This window comes from Carassius carassius, chromosome 2, assembly GCF_963082965.1.
Source record: "Carassius carassius chromosome 2, fCarCar2.1, whole genome shotgun sequence".
NCBI lineage: Eukaryota > Metazoa > Chordata > Actinopteri > Cypriniformes > Cyprinidae > Carassius > Carassius carassius.
In genome coordinates, this window is record NC_081756.1 from 32,517,770 (window position 1) to 32,534,210 (window position 16,441).

Consider the following 16,441-nt stretch of genomic DNA (forward strand, 5'->3'; position numbering starts at 1 on the left):
ATATATATATATATATAATATATATATAATTTAGATCACATGTTCTTTGTAATTGTACAATAAATGTGTATATTAAAAAAAAAACCCACACAGCTCTAGAATCTCTTCATCTGTCGTCTTTCCTGACGCCTCTGTTTCTTTTCATTCTTCTCGTTCTCTTCAGGGGCTGCCTGTGTCTCGGCAGAAAACCAGGGGCCAAGGAAGCTCACCCACAATAAATGCAAAGCCCTTGCAGGTGCCTGGTGTGAAGAGAAAGCAAATGATACAGTTTCAGTAAAAATTTAATTGTGAAACCTCAAAGGTATCACAATCAGAGCAATTAAGTCTCACCAACAGCCAGAAGTACCAGAAGTAGGATGACAGAGTGCTGAGGACCTGAACAATAGCAGTAAGAAGTATCACATCCTTCAGGTGTCTGCATGTCAATATATTAAAAAAACAAAAACAGTTGGTTGTGAAGAGTATTTAGCAGCACTGTCTGAAAATACACATACAAAGGGGGAATAAATGTACAGATTAAACATCCCACCCACTCTGCCATGCCCTGTTCCATATTAAGATCAATCCCTCCATCCAGCAAGCTACCATCTTCAGCAAATGCAGGTTTGGCCATCGCTGACATAGATTTGTAGCCGCCGATGTAGACCGCCACTGCGAACATTAGAAAGAACTGGTACAAAGGAGACAAAAAGGGAAGTGAATTACATTTACCAAAAGATTGGAAACCGCAAAAGGTTTATCATCTCAATGTTGACTGAAAACCCCATATACAGTGGTCTACATAAAAATTAAACAAAGCAATAGACATAGAGAAACGGACATTGCTGTCTATATCAGGGTTTTTTAAACTGGGGTACGCAAGGGAGTGCTAGAGGGGCCATAAAAAAAGTTTAGAGAAGAGCAGTTTCAAAAGTATAAATACACAAAAAAAAAAGATTAAAAAAAAAAAAAAAAGATTAAAATTTAAATAATACTCCTTTTAGTACTGTACTAAACTGATTAGGGGGAAAAAACGTAATAGTGTAACATAATAGAAAGTAAATATTTTGTCCAGTACAAACTGGGTCTTTATACATAAAAAATATACATTTATATATAATATATGCAGTTTATATTTTAGAATGGGGCCCCTCATATAAGGATAATTATGGGGGTCCATGACATCTAAAAGATTGAAAACACCTTGTCTATTTGTCACGAGCAGATATGGCTGCAGCATATGATAAGTAAGCATATGCTAAATCATGATGCTCTTATTCACATCATTCTTTGACTTACCCATGTCCAAAATGTAGACGAGTTATAAAAGAGCAAGAGATTGACCACTGCATAAATAGTCTGAAAGAATACAACACCAATACATCCATTAAAATAGGTCTTTAATGTTAACAGTGAGCATGTACAGAGAGAGGCACAGCGAGACTCAGACGCATGCCTTACGTTTGCTCCCAGGATGATTCTGCTGTAGAACTTCAGAGAACCCTGGTTCTCTTCAAGTATTTGTTTCTTGCCTTTGGTTCCAACTTTCCCTTTCGGCTAACGAGAGACATATTGCTTAACAAGACAGCACTGACACACAGAAAATCACAATCTCGCCAGTCAGAATATGCAGCTATCACATGGAAAGATTTAAAGACACACAGTTATTAATCAAGTTTGTTTTAAAAGCTAGGCAGGCTTGTCTCATACCGCCATCTCCCCCGAGTTTTCCTTCTCGTGCGACTATTTCACCTGATAACGAGTTTCTCTTTAGGCATCTAAAAAAATCTATGATCTTCAAAACCAAACAACTACCAGACGATACCCAAGCAAAGACACATCGGCGCTCGCGAACACGTTTCCGTCGCTTTGAAAATACTTCTTCTTCTCCTTCTTCTTCTTCTTCTTTTTGATTGGCGGTTTGCAACTATTTCTTGTGCATTACCGCCACCACTGGACTGGAGTAGGCACGGGAGTTACTAACTATTCCCAAACTAAATATACCAGCACGTTAAACTAATATAATAATAATAAAAAAAAAAAAAATTCCCTTGAGCTTCTTTTCAATAGTGTTTTAATTTCTAACGACATTTTCTTTGTTTTCAGCTCATTAACAAGCCTCTGCCTTGCCTCATTGTATTTATGACAGTGCATTATTACATGCTCTACTGTTTTAGGTATATTGTTCTGGCAATACTCACAATTTCCATCTCCATGCTTTTTTATTAAGAACATTGTACTATTCAACTTTGTATGACCCAACCTCATCCTTGTTAGTATAATTTCTTCCTGTCTTGATCTGGTTATTTGTGTGTCTTTTCCCACTTTCCTTGTATCCTATAAAGATGTCTTCCTGTGTACCCATTATCCCAAATATGCTGCCACTTTTTAATCGTTTTCGCCTTTACTATACTTTTTTATTTCTGCTTTACTGTACTTTACATCTACATCTATATTGCTTTTGTCTGTAGCTCTCTTTGCATGCTCATCGGCCAGTTCGTTACCCTCTACTCCTACATGGGCTGGAACCCATAAGAATGTCACCCTCCTTCCTGATGCTTGTATTCCACTTGCCAGCTGTAAAATTTCGATTAAAATATCTTCCCTTGAATCAGACCGATAATTCTGAACACTAAACATTGCTGAACTTGAATCAGAGGCAATGCTTTGAAAATACGTCACAGAGATACCAAAAAAAAAAGGACTTGACGCCAACTCGTCACGTACGTGACTACTGCACTGCAAAGACAGATTTAAAGCTTTTCATTTTTAATTAACTTGTCTGTACAATATTCAACATTTAGATTTTTGATAGCAATAAAAATAACAATAAATCATAGCAACCGAGTATATGTATTTTACACTATTAGACCTTAAAAGGGTTTTTAGGTTTCCCTCGTCCAAAACAAATTAACAGATACCAAAAGTATTTTAGGATACAACAGAACTTAAAGACAATTGTTAAGGATGAAGAAAAAGAAGAAGAAAATCATTTTTAAGAATGTATTAATCCTAACCCTCACAGAACTACCACTAACTCTTTCCTAAACACTTGTTTGTCATTATACATAGCATAATTGTCCTGATCCAAGAGGTCTAAATGTTGTTTTGGAGGTAAGCCAGTATAATTTATATCCTAACATAGTTTTTAAAATCTTGCAGAATTAACTACAATTCCTGAAATGATTGCATGTATCTTAACAAAAAAGACTTATAATTAAATCAACCGTTTTTAAGTCACTGCCCTTTTTTGTACGTTAAAGGGTTTTTGAGGTAAAAAAAAAAAAAAAAAAAATTACCAATGCTGAAGGACATCTCAATATGATAATCCAAAAACCAACAGCAAAGTCTAAAAACAATTTGTTGTGAACAATGTGCCAAGTGGGCCTATGTTGACTGCACCAGTCACAGTTGAGTAATGTTCAGTCGCAATGTTCATTTGTGAAATGAGCTTCTATTTGTCCGTTCATTTTATTTTAAGAAGACCAGATGCTGAACACTGAACTCTGGCTTAATCTTAGCTTGATTGAGATCGTGCCTCTCTGAAGTAGGTACATACAATAGTGAGTCATGGTGCATAAAATTGGAAAGATACCAGTTAAACATAATGCCATTTCAGTACTATGACAGTTTAATTCATTTTAAGCTCCTTTGGGCATTTCAAAGAGCTCATGTGATCATAAAGCCTCACAAATATCTTATACTTCAAATATAAGAAACTAAACTAGACTGAAAATACAATTTAGTTAGTCACCAGAATATTTAGCCAGAAACAGAAATGTAACAAAAAATGTGTTAATGCAACACAAACTTGGACAATGTCATAGTGCGTGTTTATGTAAAATGAACTTTCAGGAACAAATATATCATGAGTATTGACATTGACCTCTGGTGTAAGTATCATTAAAGTGTCACCCATACTGTAAATTAAAGTTTACCTTTTCACCTATATAATCAGTGTTTCCTGACTCAGGTTCAACAAAGTTTAAAAAGTTCAGCAGAGTTTAAAGAGGAAGTTTTGTGTGCATGCGTATCAGTTCTCCGTCTTCATTAAATAGCAGGTTTCACACGGGCCGTCCAGTAGATCAGAAATCATGTTGACCGCACTTGTTCTGTTGTGTCTCGGACTCTTTCTTCTGTATTTGCGATTCAGAATTCGACGACCTAAAAACTTCCCCCCTGGACCCACTCCTGTTCCATTTTTTGGAAATCTGCTTCAACTGGACCGCACAAACCCGTTAAAGGACTTCGACAAGGTAAACGCATCAGTTTCAAACACACACAATGGAGACTGCTGCAACAACAATAAATTTAAATTGGTAGGAAACTCATACTGAAATAATTGAAAAAGTTGCTGGAAACAAGTGATGAAAGGAAATCAAACTTTGTTTATACAGTATAACGCCAAAAACATGCTGCTGTGAGTCTGTGCTCTTTAACATGAATGTTTTTGTGCAGTTTGCTCAGCGCTATGGGTCCATCTACGGGCTGTTCATTGGCAGCCAGCCAGCAGTGGTGTTGACAGGTCAGAAAATGATCAGGGAGGCTCTGATCACACAAGCAGTGGAGTTTGCTGGCAGATCAGACAACATGATGGTCAGTCATGTAACAAAGAGCAAAGGTAATGCATTATAAACAAAATACAGCCAGCATACTAGTCATATAATACAGACAAATGCATTGCACTCAGCAGAGAATATGATAAAAAATTTAGCTTGGAACTCTTCCAGCTGGGCTTAAAGGCTTCCTGGCTGATTACTATGTTTGTTTAGGGGTGATCATGGCAGATTATGGAGAATGTTGGCGAGAACATAGACGCTTTGCTCTGACCACACTAAGGGACTTTGGCCTTGGAAAGAAAAGTATGGAGCAGAGGATTCTAGAGGAGGTCAAATATATCTGCTCACATTTGAAGGAATCTGTTGGTATATACGTTCTCCTTATCTGTGACACTTTTAATCTTTATATGTACATAGTCCATTTGTGCAATCACATGTTCAGTTTCTAATGTGTGAATATAGGCATTGTTATGATCTTAAAAATTGCCAGAAAATATTCAGCTTCAAGAATGGAAAACATCTCTTTTATCTCTACATCCCTGCCAGGAAAGTCAATTGACCCTGAACATCTGTACCACCAAGCTGCTTCAAACGTCATTGCCTCAATCATTTTTGGGTCACGTTTCAATTATCAGGATGAATATTTCCAGATAGTGATCACAAGCATCGAAAAACTTACTAAGATTATCATTGGACAATGGGCAATGGTAAATACAATGAAAAGTAAAGACACTGTTTATTTACACTGAGTGCAAATAGCCAGCCTTGTTGCTAAAGGCTATTTACATTTATTTATTTATTCAGACGCTTTATATATATATATATATATATATATATATATATATATATATATATACCAAAATAAATAATATATAGTAGAGACTGTAATTTGTACACAAAAGGGTAGACTGTTGACAGACAGAATCCAATTTTAGTATTTTATTTTTATTTTATTTTATTTTATTTACAAAAAAAGTATTTTATTTTTAATTTGCAGCTTTACGAAATAGCCCCAGTGTTAAGGATTTTCCCACTGCCATTCTGCAAGGCTTTTCAGTATTATGGGGAAATTAAAAATCACATTCTTAAGGTTGTGGATGAGCACAAGAAGTCACGTGTTACCGGAGAGCCCAGAGACCTGATTGACTGTTACCTGGAGGAGATAGAGAAAGTAAGATATACTCATAAGTCTTTGTGTGTGTTACATGTTTTTATTGAATTCATCAGCACAATATGAGTTTAACATTCTTTGTTTGTGGATCGTTTCGTTTTCAGAGAGCAGATCAACGCACCACATTTGACGACTCACAGATGGTCACTTTGCTGTTTGACCTGTTTGCTGCTGGAACTGAAACAACCTCTAACACACTGCGCACTTTAACGCTCTATTTGATGAGTCACACTCATATACAGGGTAAGGAATGTGGGTAAGATGTGTCCCTTTATCTTGCTCCATCTTATTGACAGTTTTTATACTAAAAACATTTTTGCATATCAGAGTAAATTATTTGCATGGAAAATTTTATCCAGGTTAAAAAAAAGAAAAAACTAAATATATATATGCCCTGCTTGTATTTCCAGCAACTTTCATTGCAGGTGCAAAATATTTCTGAACATAAAAATATTCAACAACTAAGACATAAACTGAACAAGATTTACAAGCATTTGATGAACAGAAATGTAATAATGAGTCAACATTATTCCATTTCTGGAATAAAGAGGGGGTCAATATCAAAAGAAACAGTCAGAATCCTGTGTGTCCACCAGCTGCTTAAAGTACTACAGAGCATCTCATCCTCATGGACTTACAGGATTTGACAGTTCTTGCTGTGAGTCCATACTCCACCCTTTCACAAAGGCATTTGCTCAAACAAATAGTTACATGGGGTTTCCCACTGCACTCCTGTCTTAGGTCTCTTACATTAGAGACAATGCAGATTATTGCTGTGGCCACATCTGCAGTCCTCATGTCTCCCTGTAGCAGGACTATGGCATATTCACACAGGTGATCAAGAACATGGGCATCTTTCTTCTGTCAGTACAGTGATCTGTGATCCTAATTGCCTACTGCCTGTAAACTGTCAGTGTATAAAGGATTGTACCACAGGTGCATGTGATTTGTTTTTTTATGATTCATTGATCAAGAAACAAAAACATTCTTTTATCATTTTTATATGATGGATGTCGATGAATTGCCATGTATAAAACCATGTAAAATATTTTGGCTAAAAGTTAGTACTGAATTATCTAAATGATTCATTTTATTATAATTTTCCTAAAATTATAGCTGTGGTGTAATGTGTGTTGTGTGCGTGTGTGTGTTTTAATACAAATGTATTTTTCTAAAAATAAAAAATGTTTCCTGGCTGGGTTATGGATTTCTTTTTGGATAATGCATTAATGAATAATGTGCAGCAAAACAAGGTTCTGGAATGAAATAATGCATTATTAATACAATTATTTTTTTAATACAATCGCGTTATATTTTTGTGAATTGTTTAAAAGCAGTGTGCTTGTGTCTATTAACATCTATTTATACATTTTCAGAACAATGTCAGCGGGAGATTGATGAAGTGCTTGGTGATCGTGAACATGTCACATTTGAGGACAGAAAGGCCATGCCTTACGTTCAAGCAGTGATTCATGAGGGTCAGCGTGTCGGTGACATTGCTCCACTTAGTATGTTTCACACTGCTACAACCAACACTCAGCTCCGGGGCTACAACATCCCAAAGGTGACATTTACTATAATTACTGAATGGAAACAGCTGTTTCATCATATTACAGTTGTATGTGTTACTATGGTACACACACACAATATATATATATAAGAATAAGAACAACTATCCATTATTTAATCTTAACAAATCAATCCATTACCAAACTATACATTGCAACCCCTAAACAGCATCTTTACTCTAAAGGGTCATTGATTATTGCTTATTTTGTAAAAAAAAAAAAACATTTGCTCTTATAGGGGACAATTATCATCCCTTATCTGTCATCTGCTCTCAGAGAAAAAGGTCAATGGAAGTTTCCCAATGAATTCAACCCTCAAAACTTCTTGAATGATAAGGGGGATTTTGTGAAGCCCGATGCATTCATGCCATTCTCTGCAGGTATGTTATAAATGTTTTACTGCACTGTGTAATGAGGTCTTTAAATGATTAAACACAGTGGATATTTTTCAGTAGCACTCATGTAGCCTATTAGTGCCAGTGGTGGAAGTCCTTGAGCTGTTTGATTTCACATTTTACATGAGGCAATAGTATGACAATAACAATACATTAATAAAATCAGTAGAAAGCATATCAGTGTGGAAGAAGAAAAATGGTCTCTATATTAAGTAACCTTAACTAATACACTGAACAAAATTATAAACGCAACACTATTGTTTTTGCCCCCATTTTTCATGAGCTGAACTTAAAGATCTGAGACTTTTTCTATGTACACAAAAGGCCTATTTCTCTAAATAGAGAAATGTGCAGTCTAAAATGTGCAGTTTTATCACACAGCACAATGCCACAGATATTGCAAGTTTTGAGGAAGCGTGCATTTGGCATGCTGACTGCAGGAATGTCCACCAGAACTGTTGCCTGTTAATTGAATGTTAATTTCTCTACCTTAAGCCATCACCAAAGGTGTTTTTTAGAGAATTTGGCAGTACATCCAAACCGCCTCACAATCGCAGACCACGTGTAACCATACCAGACCAGGACCTCCACATCCAGCATCTTCACCTCCAAGATGGTCTGAGACGGTGGGGTTATGATATGGGCAGGCGTATGTTATGGACATTGAACACCGTTGCATTCTATTGATGTCATTTTAAATGCACAGAAATACCGTGACGAGATCCTGAGACCCACTGTTGTGCCATTCATCCACGACCATCACCTCACGTTGCAGCATGATAATGCACAGCCCCATGTTGCAAGGATCTGTACACAATTCCTGGAAGCTGAAAAAAATCCCAGTTCTTGCATGGTCAGCACACTCACCGGACATCTCACCCATGGAGCATGTTTGGTATGCTTTGGATCGGCGTATACGACAGTGTGTTCCAGTTCCTGCCAGTGTCCAGCAACTTCTCACAGTCATTGAAGGAGTGGACCAACATTCCTCAGGCCACAATCAACACTATGTGAAGGAGATGTGTTGCACTGCGTGAGGCAAATGGTTGTCACACCAGATTCTGACTGGTTTTTGGACCCTCCCCCAGACCCCCCAATACAGTAAAACTGCACATTTTAGAGTGGCCTTTTATTGTGGCAAGACTAAGGCACACCTGTGCAATAATCATGCTGTCTAATCACCATCTTGCTGATAAAATGCGTTTATAATTTTGTTCAGTGTATGTACTTACATTTAAATTTATCATTTGGTACAAAGCACTTATGATATACTTTCATGTTTTTACATTGTACCTATATTTTAGATATAATTATAATAATTTTATATGTATATTTATACTGTTGACCTATCCCTTACACCTTAACCCATCCAAAGGATACACAACCCCAAAATGAAAATTTTGTCATTAATCACTTACCCCGATGTCGTTTCAAACCCGTGAAAACTTTGTTTGTTTTCAGAAAACAATTTAAGATATTTTGGATTAAAAATATCCAATGGATGGAGGCTTGAGACTGTCCCATTGACTGCCAAGTAAATAACAGTGTCAAGGTCCAGAAAAGTATGACATAGTCAGAATAGTCCATCTGCCATCAGTGGTTCAACCATAACACTATGAAGTGACGAGAATACTCAGGCCTCCAGGGTTTCATCCAAAATATCTTAAATTGTGTTCCTAAACGAAAACAAAGCTTTTAAGGGTTTGGAACGAAACGGGGATAAGTGATTAATGACTTTTTTCATATTGGGGTGGAGTATCCCTGTAATCCTACCCATACCCAACAAACCTGTCACTAACTTTTCTCTTATTCCACCTCAATAGCAGCAAAAGCTTTGCAATACAATATTAACTTTTTTTGATGTAAGTACCTAGGACTTAATGCCACTTAACGTACATTTACCTTATTCTCTAGGATCTCGTGTGTGTTTAGGAGAAAATCTAGCTCGCATGGAGCTCTTCCTCATCCTGGTAACAGTGCTGCGGCGATTCCGTCTGGTCTGGCCGGAGGATGCAGGAGAACCGGACTTCAAACTTATATTTGGTGGGACACAGTCAGTTAAACCTTACCGTCTGACTGTACAACTACGTACACCTGGGGAGACTTGTAAATCTGTTTACTGAACATACATTGCCCTTCAGGGACAACCTCCCTCAAAAGTGGGTTATGAGGTTCAAACTCTAAATGTCACGCAGGATTAACAATGACAATGGCATCAGATGCTAGACTATTTTTAGCTTTTCAGCAAAAGTGAAACAATTATGACACACAAGACATTAAATATGCAAGTAAATTAAGTTGTATAAAATTGCAATCTATAAAACACCTTTGAAGACTTGCAAAGACAATTATGAAAAACACATTTACCCTAATACGTCTGTTTTTTTGCTTATTTACTCAACATCTACAGGAGGTTAAAAAACATACAAAATCAGTCAAGAAATCAAATTAGAGTTTGTAGCTTTTATGCCAACTAGCCCCAGTCACTTGTATGAATTAAATGTTAATGGTAAAACTTTGATAAGTTTGAAGCTTTATTGCGTTTAACTTTTTTCGATTATCAAAATTTAAAGTTTATCAATTATTTACAACCATTCAGCAGAACTAGTGTGCAATCATGAGACTTTCTAGTGTAAGAGTTTGTCTTCTTTTCTAATCCACAAAATTTAATACCACTTACAAGCTGCTATAAAACTCAGGATTCATACTAAGTGTTATGTAGCCTATGGTTTGACAATAACGGAACTAAATGTAATGACTATGAAATTAAGGTGAATTATATTGTACAATTATAAATGAATAAAACAAAATATCTCTCTTCAGTACAAAACATCCAAGGGCAGGTTCCTGGCGTGTTCTTCCAGCTGCTGTTAAACAAAGAAACATAATACGAGTTAAGTTTCAAATTTGAGCCACACAGAAACTAGCATCTAAAACTCATATTAAGAACAGACGATATTTTGTTTCTCTTTTCATGAGGGCAGAACCTGCAGTAAGATAAAGCCCAGACGATAGAGAAAGAGAGATACTGTTGCACCGCAGCGTAGCTCCCAGAGTCACACAGACACGGAAACTTAAACACGGTGCAGTTCAACAACAGAACTTAATTAAAGCTTTTCTACAGTCAAAAACGTGCACTGCAAAAGCGAATCTTCGGCTAAATTGACAATAACATTTCCATTAACGTTACCTGATAATCATCCTCACACGTGCATCAACCACGTTCGAGTGACTGCAGACCACTGATCATATATATATATATGCTTTACCGCCACCTGCTGGACTGGAGTGTGGAACAGTAGTCTATATAATAATAAAAAAAATAATAATAATAATTCACCCTTTATATTCTTTCTAGTATACCTATTTCTTTAAGATATGAGATTTATACATATATATACATATATATATATCAGTGCTGCAGACGCCTTTTCTTCTTCGTCTGTCTTCTTGGTGGATACGACCAAGTAGAAGTGGCATATGTCGCCACCTACTGTACATTTTTGATAACAGATGTTACTGCCATTGAACTCTCCCTCTGTTACCAGCTCCATATCTAGCAGCACCACCTTTGATATCTTAAATTTCTGTTTCCTCCCTCTATATATACACTCTACCACACGTATTATGTCCATATCCTTAAACAAAAGGGGAATTGCTTAAATCAGTCGATTTTCAGTTCTCACGCCAGTTCATCTAGATGCTGTTGTTGTTCACAGTTGCCATATCACAAGCCAGATCATAGTCTTAACGAATACAGATATACACAAACAAAACACACAAAAATAGCTTTTTTTATTTCTTGGTTTATACTGATTATTCTGATTCCAGTATCTTTGGTCAAATGTACTGTTATATGCTCCTTCTCAGAGGATTTGCAAATCAGAAAGGATTGTAAACCATTTATAACCACATATCAAAATAATTAAGAACAGTACTGTCCTTAGTACATCTCACCATGTATTCAGTGAAGCGGTAGATCCCTTAACAGTAACTCATGATTTAAGGGCCATGTGATATTCACTAATACGTTTAAAAAAAAAACATATCTACAATTGGGATAATGCGATTTTGTTATGATCAACATGACTCTGAAAATCACCCCTTGTGTTAAACAAAAAATGTATTTAAAAAGATTCAAGCAATTAAAAAATAAAAAGCATTTCAAAATTCCCAAAACATATGCAAACCCACATACACCCAACAGTCCCTGAGGAATTTACTGGGCAGCTTCATCTCACATTTCAACAGTTTTCTTAAAATCACCCTTTCTTGAAGTCCATTCAAGACCACTTCTAAAAATCAGATCTAGTGCTTTAAGACAGGACACGGTCTGGAGAAGTTCAATAAGGCTTATTGGACAGGAAACTCTGTAGCATCTGGAGAGATGGACCAGGAGCCCACTGAGGAACCATGTGACCTGCACCCTGGAAGAGCAGAGATGTATGTCAAGCCTTAGTACATGTAAAAATTCAAACTCATAATACACACACACAACACGGTTCAAAAGTTTGAAGTCAGTAAGATTTTCTGTAATATGGTAATGTATTGCAATAATTCTCTTATGCTTACCAAAGCGGCATTTTTTTATGAAGGTATATCATGGCAATAACAACTAACTACACCTTGCAAAAAAGCAAGACAGACTGCATGGAATGGATGCCTGAAACGTACCTTGACTGTGAGGAAGGTGATGTTGCCAAACTGCTGGTAGAATCCAGCAATCTGGTTATCATAAATCCAGGGTTTGTATTGAGTGCTTGCCTTTAAGAAGAAGAGAAACTCAACATTAAACCTAGAAGGGGTTACAAATTCTGCAGAGCTTCACGTCTCAGAGAACACAGGACTTACCTTCTGTCCAAGCTGCTCAACAAACCACTGGTCCCCCAGGAAATTACAAGCCATATCGGTATCTCCATTATAGACCAAAGCTCTCAGACCCAAAGCCAGCAGCTTCTCGTAGACATCCTTCACAGTTTTGTAAATGGTGTGATACTGGTTTCCCACAACATCACTGGACAAAAAAAAAAGAAAAAAGAAGAAAGAACTCTGTATGCACACATGCGCTCATGCATACACACACTGATACAGTATGTGGGGACAGGGGTCAGTTTACCTGCAGATGTCCCATGGTGGTAGTACATCAGGAATGTGCAGTGCCTTCCTCACATCTCCTCGGTTGAGCCAGTTCATCTGAGCGGTACTGTTGATGCATGGAGGCACTCCCTGAACATTAGGAGTACTTTCTACTAACTAAACAAACAAAAGTAAACATTTCTCCTTTGTTTTATCTACTTTATTAAAGTGGATTGGAAGAAGATTGGAACAAGGCTCACCTTATTAGCTATCCAATGCCTCCTGAAGTTTCTGAAAAGATGCATCATGGCTCTCTGATATGTGACACCACCAGCACAGTCAAGATACAGCGCGTATGCATTCAACCCAGAGTTATAGACTATATTAAACGCATGCGATACCTGCAAAAGACAGAAGACTAGTCACCTTAAATAACTATTGGCAAGGTTTTTACAACAGTTGTAAGCTTGTGTGGATGCATTTAAGTTACCATAACAGAGCAGGACACTTTAGAATTGTTGTAGAAATTACAGACTCCATTTTGACAGCAGTTGTCATTCAGATCCTTCCAAAGCCTACAAGCAAAATAATGAAAAATGAAATTAAAAAAATCAACATTTAAAAACAAACATTTAATCCAAATATTCATTGTCAGTATTTCAATATGAATGGGCAAATATAGAAGTAATGATTTAGCTTACTGTTCTCCAAACAGGCCGTGATAGTTGCCAAAGTAGATTAGTGATTGGTCATTTAGTGCAAAGCTACTAATGCCATTTCCCACAGCAAAGCCCTGCAGAAGCAAACAAATAAATTATTAAAAATGAGACATACAGACAGACAGACAGACAGACAGACAGATAGATAAAACAAATTATCAATTGTCTGTAAATATTAGTAAACAAGTAAACAACAAATTACATTTTATAGACTTTATGCGTCAGAGAAACAAGTGTTGTCTTTAAACTTCCATTTTCCGAGCTCTATAGCATCGCTGTTGAGGAGTAATGAGCTGGTGAAGTGGATTTACTTACTGTAGAGTTATTAAAGTTATCATGTGCATTGTAATGTTCGAAGCTAATGTTATAACGAGTGTCTGTAGATCGGGAATGTTTTAAATTCATACAACCTTACCTTCACGCTGTGGAAATACAAACGGAAGACAGAAGACAACAGGCACAGTGCTGAAAAGAGGCTAAGCTACATAAGGTCCATACGGTGTATTTTAATAATAAATGACATTTTAAAAATGAAACAAGCACATTAAACCTACCTTAAAGTTCACTTTAAGCTGACCTCCAGTGGCAACTCTCAGACTGAGTGTGGGTGCGTAGATGCCTCCATAACTCTCACCAAAAATGAAAAACTCATTCTGGGTGAAATTTGGGAATTTGATGAAAAAGCTTTGTAAAGCCAGGTAGTTGTTATTTGCCACCTAAAAAAAAGTTACACATTAAGGCAATACAACGGTTTGTCTTTAAAGGCTATAAATGTCTATGAATGTGTAGACACTTACCTCATCATCATCGGTCTGATATTTTTGGTCATCGGAGTAGGAATAACCCACCCCAGCAGGCGACTCAAGATAAAGAACATTGGCGATTTTGTTCCAGCTGAATTCGTTCTCATAAAGTGTGGCTCCATTATCATTGACCTATGGACACACAGAACAAACACAATGTTTATTGAGACATTTATGGTTTTGTGTTGTGCGGAAAAACAATTCAGACCTCAATGAATTAAATTACATAAATGATTTCTCCCCTCTATAATCTTTTCAGCTCTTTAAGATAAAATCATAAGTATCAGCATACATGAAAGGGGCCATTCTCTGACAGAAACCCATCCAAAGAGCTGCAACCTGGCCCTCCGTTCAGCCACAGCACGACTGGGTCCTTGAGCGGGTCTCTCTGAGACGTCACAAACCTGTAACATATACACATACACACTCTCTTAAACACAATAATGAATAGGCTACACAAAACATTGTGTTACTGAAGAGACTCAGAGGAAATCTGCTTCCACAGTACTACTAGCACTCACAATAACAATTCAGTACCACAAAGTATAGTTTTATACACTAACAAAATGTAATACAATGCTTTTCTAGACAGGAACCATACAATAGTATCTATTAATATTGTAATATTGTCCTAGCTTATATCACAGTACTTCAAAGGACCAGGATATCCCCAACGTTATTTATTTATTTTTATATAATTGAAATACATATATAGAAGATTTTTTAAAACGCTTTTTGCATTTAAAACATCTTAGTTTTTAATTCGGCGTGAATGCGGAAACGCCATTCGCCTAAACATATCCTCAACATAAACAAATTGGTGCATATTCTCATGCAACTTTAAAACAAAAGACTAATAAAACTCACCAATAATGCAAAAACTTGCCAGAACTGGCCTTCAGATATCCTGACCACTGGCGGTAATTGGGTTTGAAAGACATGCCTGGCAGATCCAGCACTTCATCTGGATCATACACGCCGCTCGCCACAAGCACAGACACGGACAGAAGACAGAAGAAGACACGCAGAGAAGACATTTCACAGTCTGATGGACATGGACCCGTACACAAGACTTCAATACCCCTGCGACCCTGCAGTTTGAGTGTCCCTTTCTCAGACGGTCATATGACTTTTACAGTCGTCAGGTGATACTGACAAACTTGACTCCGCCCAAAATACCCGCGGACTCTGAAAACTGCCACCTTCTCGTTCTGTTATTCCTTTAGATTTTATCATCAGATTAAGGTTCATCAAAGCAAATAGCATAGCAGATTCATTCAAAAGATAGAGAAATATATATATATATATATATATATTTCAGTAGAGGATGCAAAAAAAAAAAAAAAAAAAAAAAAAAAATATATATATATATATATATATATATATATATATATATATATATATATGTATAAAATATAATTAGTTTCTAAAATAACTTGATATTTTCTCTAACAAATGGTTGAGTGTAGAAAGAGGAGACAGACAGTTTAGACTGAGCAGACTTAAAAAGGTCTTGTGCTAAATAACAAACTCTGTTTTACCGGTAATTTTCAACACACATTAAAAAATGTTACGTTTGCGAACATTTTTGCTAAATGTTGAAGAATTGTTATAAAGTAATATTGATTGATGTACTGATGTACTCATCTTAAAACAGTACTGCCGAGCACTGAGAGCTGGTACATCATTTCACGTAGACTTTTAGCTTATGGCTAATGTTGTCGATTGTATTTTATTCGCCGCGTTTTATAATAGATCTGTAATATCGAATATAACATCTCTGATAAGACATTGCACCATCTACAATGTTGTGGATGAATCTGCCCTCACCTTTCTGGCAATATGTCCACGTTGCAATATTTTGGAGAAACTCTTCTATGTACGTGCTTCTCGTTATATAAAAATCTATCTAAATCTTTGATATATTTGATTGGAGTTAAAACTATAAAGTTATTTTTCTAGGTAAGGTTTTCTGTTGTAAGTGTACTTATCTGTAATGCATCTTTTGACTATTTTCTGTAAAGATTTATATTATCTGGATACCCTTTGTACCTCCAGGAACTCAAAAGCATTAAAACCCATCATACGTAGTGTATATACTCTTGAATTTTTATAATGTATAATTGATTGTACCTTATACCCAGGGCTGGACTGGGGTTAAAATTCAGCCC

The 16,441-nt window shown here is 36.5% G+C and overlaps 3 protein-coding genes across 3 annotated transcripts; 1 reads left to right on the forward strand and 2 right to left on the reverse strand.

The window, feature by feature from the left end:
• Positions 1 to 32: 32 nt before the first annotated feature.
• On the reverse strand, positions 33 to 1,831 carry LOC132097863 (transmembrane protein 208-like). The gene is made up of 6 exons (XM_059503836.1): positions 1,690 to 1,831; positions 1,441 to 1,536; positions 1,279 to 1,338; positions 534 to 670; positions 331 to 415; positions 33 to 239 (listed from the first exon to the last, which is right to left on the reverse strand). Exons 1-6 carry the CDS (start codon positions 1,693 to 1,695, stop codon positions 96 to 98), a joined length of 528 nt encoding a protein of 175 aa, XP_059359819.1. The 5' UTR covers positions 1,696 to 1,831; the 3' UTR covers positions 33 to 95.
• Positions 1,832 to 4,030: 2,199 nt separating this feature from the next.
• LOC132108773 (cytochrome P450 2B4) lies at positions 4,031 to 10,482 on the forward strand. The gene is made up of 9 exons (XM_059515266.1): positions 4,031 to 4,235; positions 4,438 to 4,600; positions 4,752 to 4,904; positions 5,085 to 5,245; positions 5,536 to 5,709; positions 5,814 to 5,952; positions 7,086 to 7,273; positions 7,516 to 7,657; positions 9,587 to 10,482. The coding sequence occupies exons 1-9, from the start codon at positions 4,074 to 4,076 to the stop codon at positions 9,793 to 9,795; spliced, it is 1,491 nt and encodes a 496-aa protein (XP_059371249.1). The 5' UTR covers positions 4,031 to 4,073; the 3' UTR covers positions 9,796 to 10,482.
• Positions 10,483 to 11,776: 1,294 nt separating this feature from the next.
• si:ch211-122f10.4 (cathepsin A-like) lies at positions 11,777 to 15,416 on the reverse strand. The gene is made up of 11 exons (XM_059503848.1): positions 15,138 to 15,416; positions 14,563 to 14,674; positions 14,265 to 14,402; positions 14,022 to 14,183; positions 13,450 to 13,541; positions 13,239 to 13,323; positions 13,009 to 13,149; positions 12,789 to 12,925; positions 12,524 to 12,686; positions 12,347 to 12,436; positions 11,777 to 12,099 (listed from the first exon to the last, which is right to left on the reverse strand). Exons 1-11 carry the CDS (start codon positions 15,305 to 15,307, stop codon positions 12,016 to 12,018), a joined length of 1,374 nt encoding a protein of 457 aa, XP_059359831.1. The 5' UTR covers positions 15,308 to 15,416; the 3' UTR covers positions 11,777 to 12,015.
• Positions 15,417 to 16,441: the final 1,025 nt, after the last annotated feature.

Coding starts and splice junctions, on each gene's coding strand:
- LOC132108773 (XM_059515266.1), top strand. CDS start 4,074: ATGTTGACCGCACTTGTTCTGTTGTGTCTCGGACTCTTTCTTCTGTAT. Junction 4,905..5,084: donor ACATTTGAAGGAATCTGTTG/GTATATACGTTC, acceptor CATCCCTGCCAG/GAAAGTCAATTGACCCTGAA. Junction 5,246..5,535: donor TCATTGGACAATGGGCAATG/GTAAATACAATG, acceptor TTTAATTTGCAG/CTTTACGAAATAGCCCCAGT.
- si:ch211-122f10.4 (XM_059503848.1), bottom strand. CDS start 15,307: ATGTCTTCTCTGCGTGTCTTCTTCTGTCTTCTGTCCGTGTCTGTGCTT. Junction 14,675..15,137: donor GGCAAGTTTTTGCATTATTG/GTGAGTTTTATT, acceptor TATATGTTACAG/GTTTGTGACGTCTCAGAGAG. Junction 14,403..14,562: donor CAGAGAATGGCCCCTTTCAT/GTATGCTGATAC, acceptor GTGTGTCCATAG/GTCAATGATAATGGAGCCAC.
- LOC132097863 (XM_059503836.1), bottom strand. Junction 416..533: donor ATGGAACAGGGCATGGCAGA/GTGGGTGGGATG, acceptor ATTGACATGCAG/ACACCTGAAGGATGTGATAC. Junction 240..330: donor TCTGGTACTTCTGGCTGTTG/GTGAGACTTAAT, acceptor TCTTCACACCAG/GCACCTGCAAGGGCTTTGCA.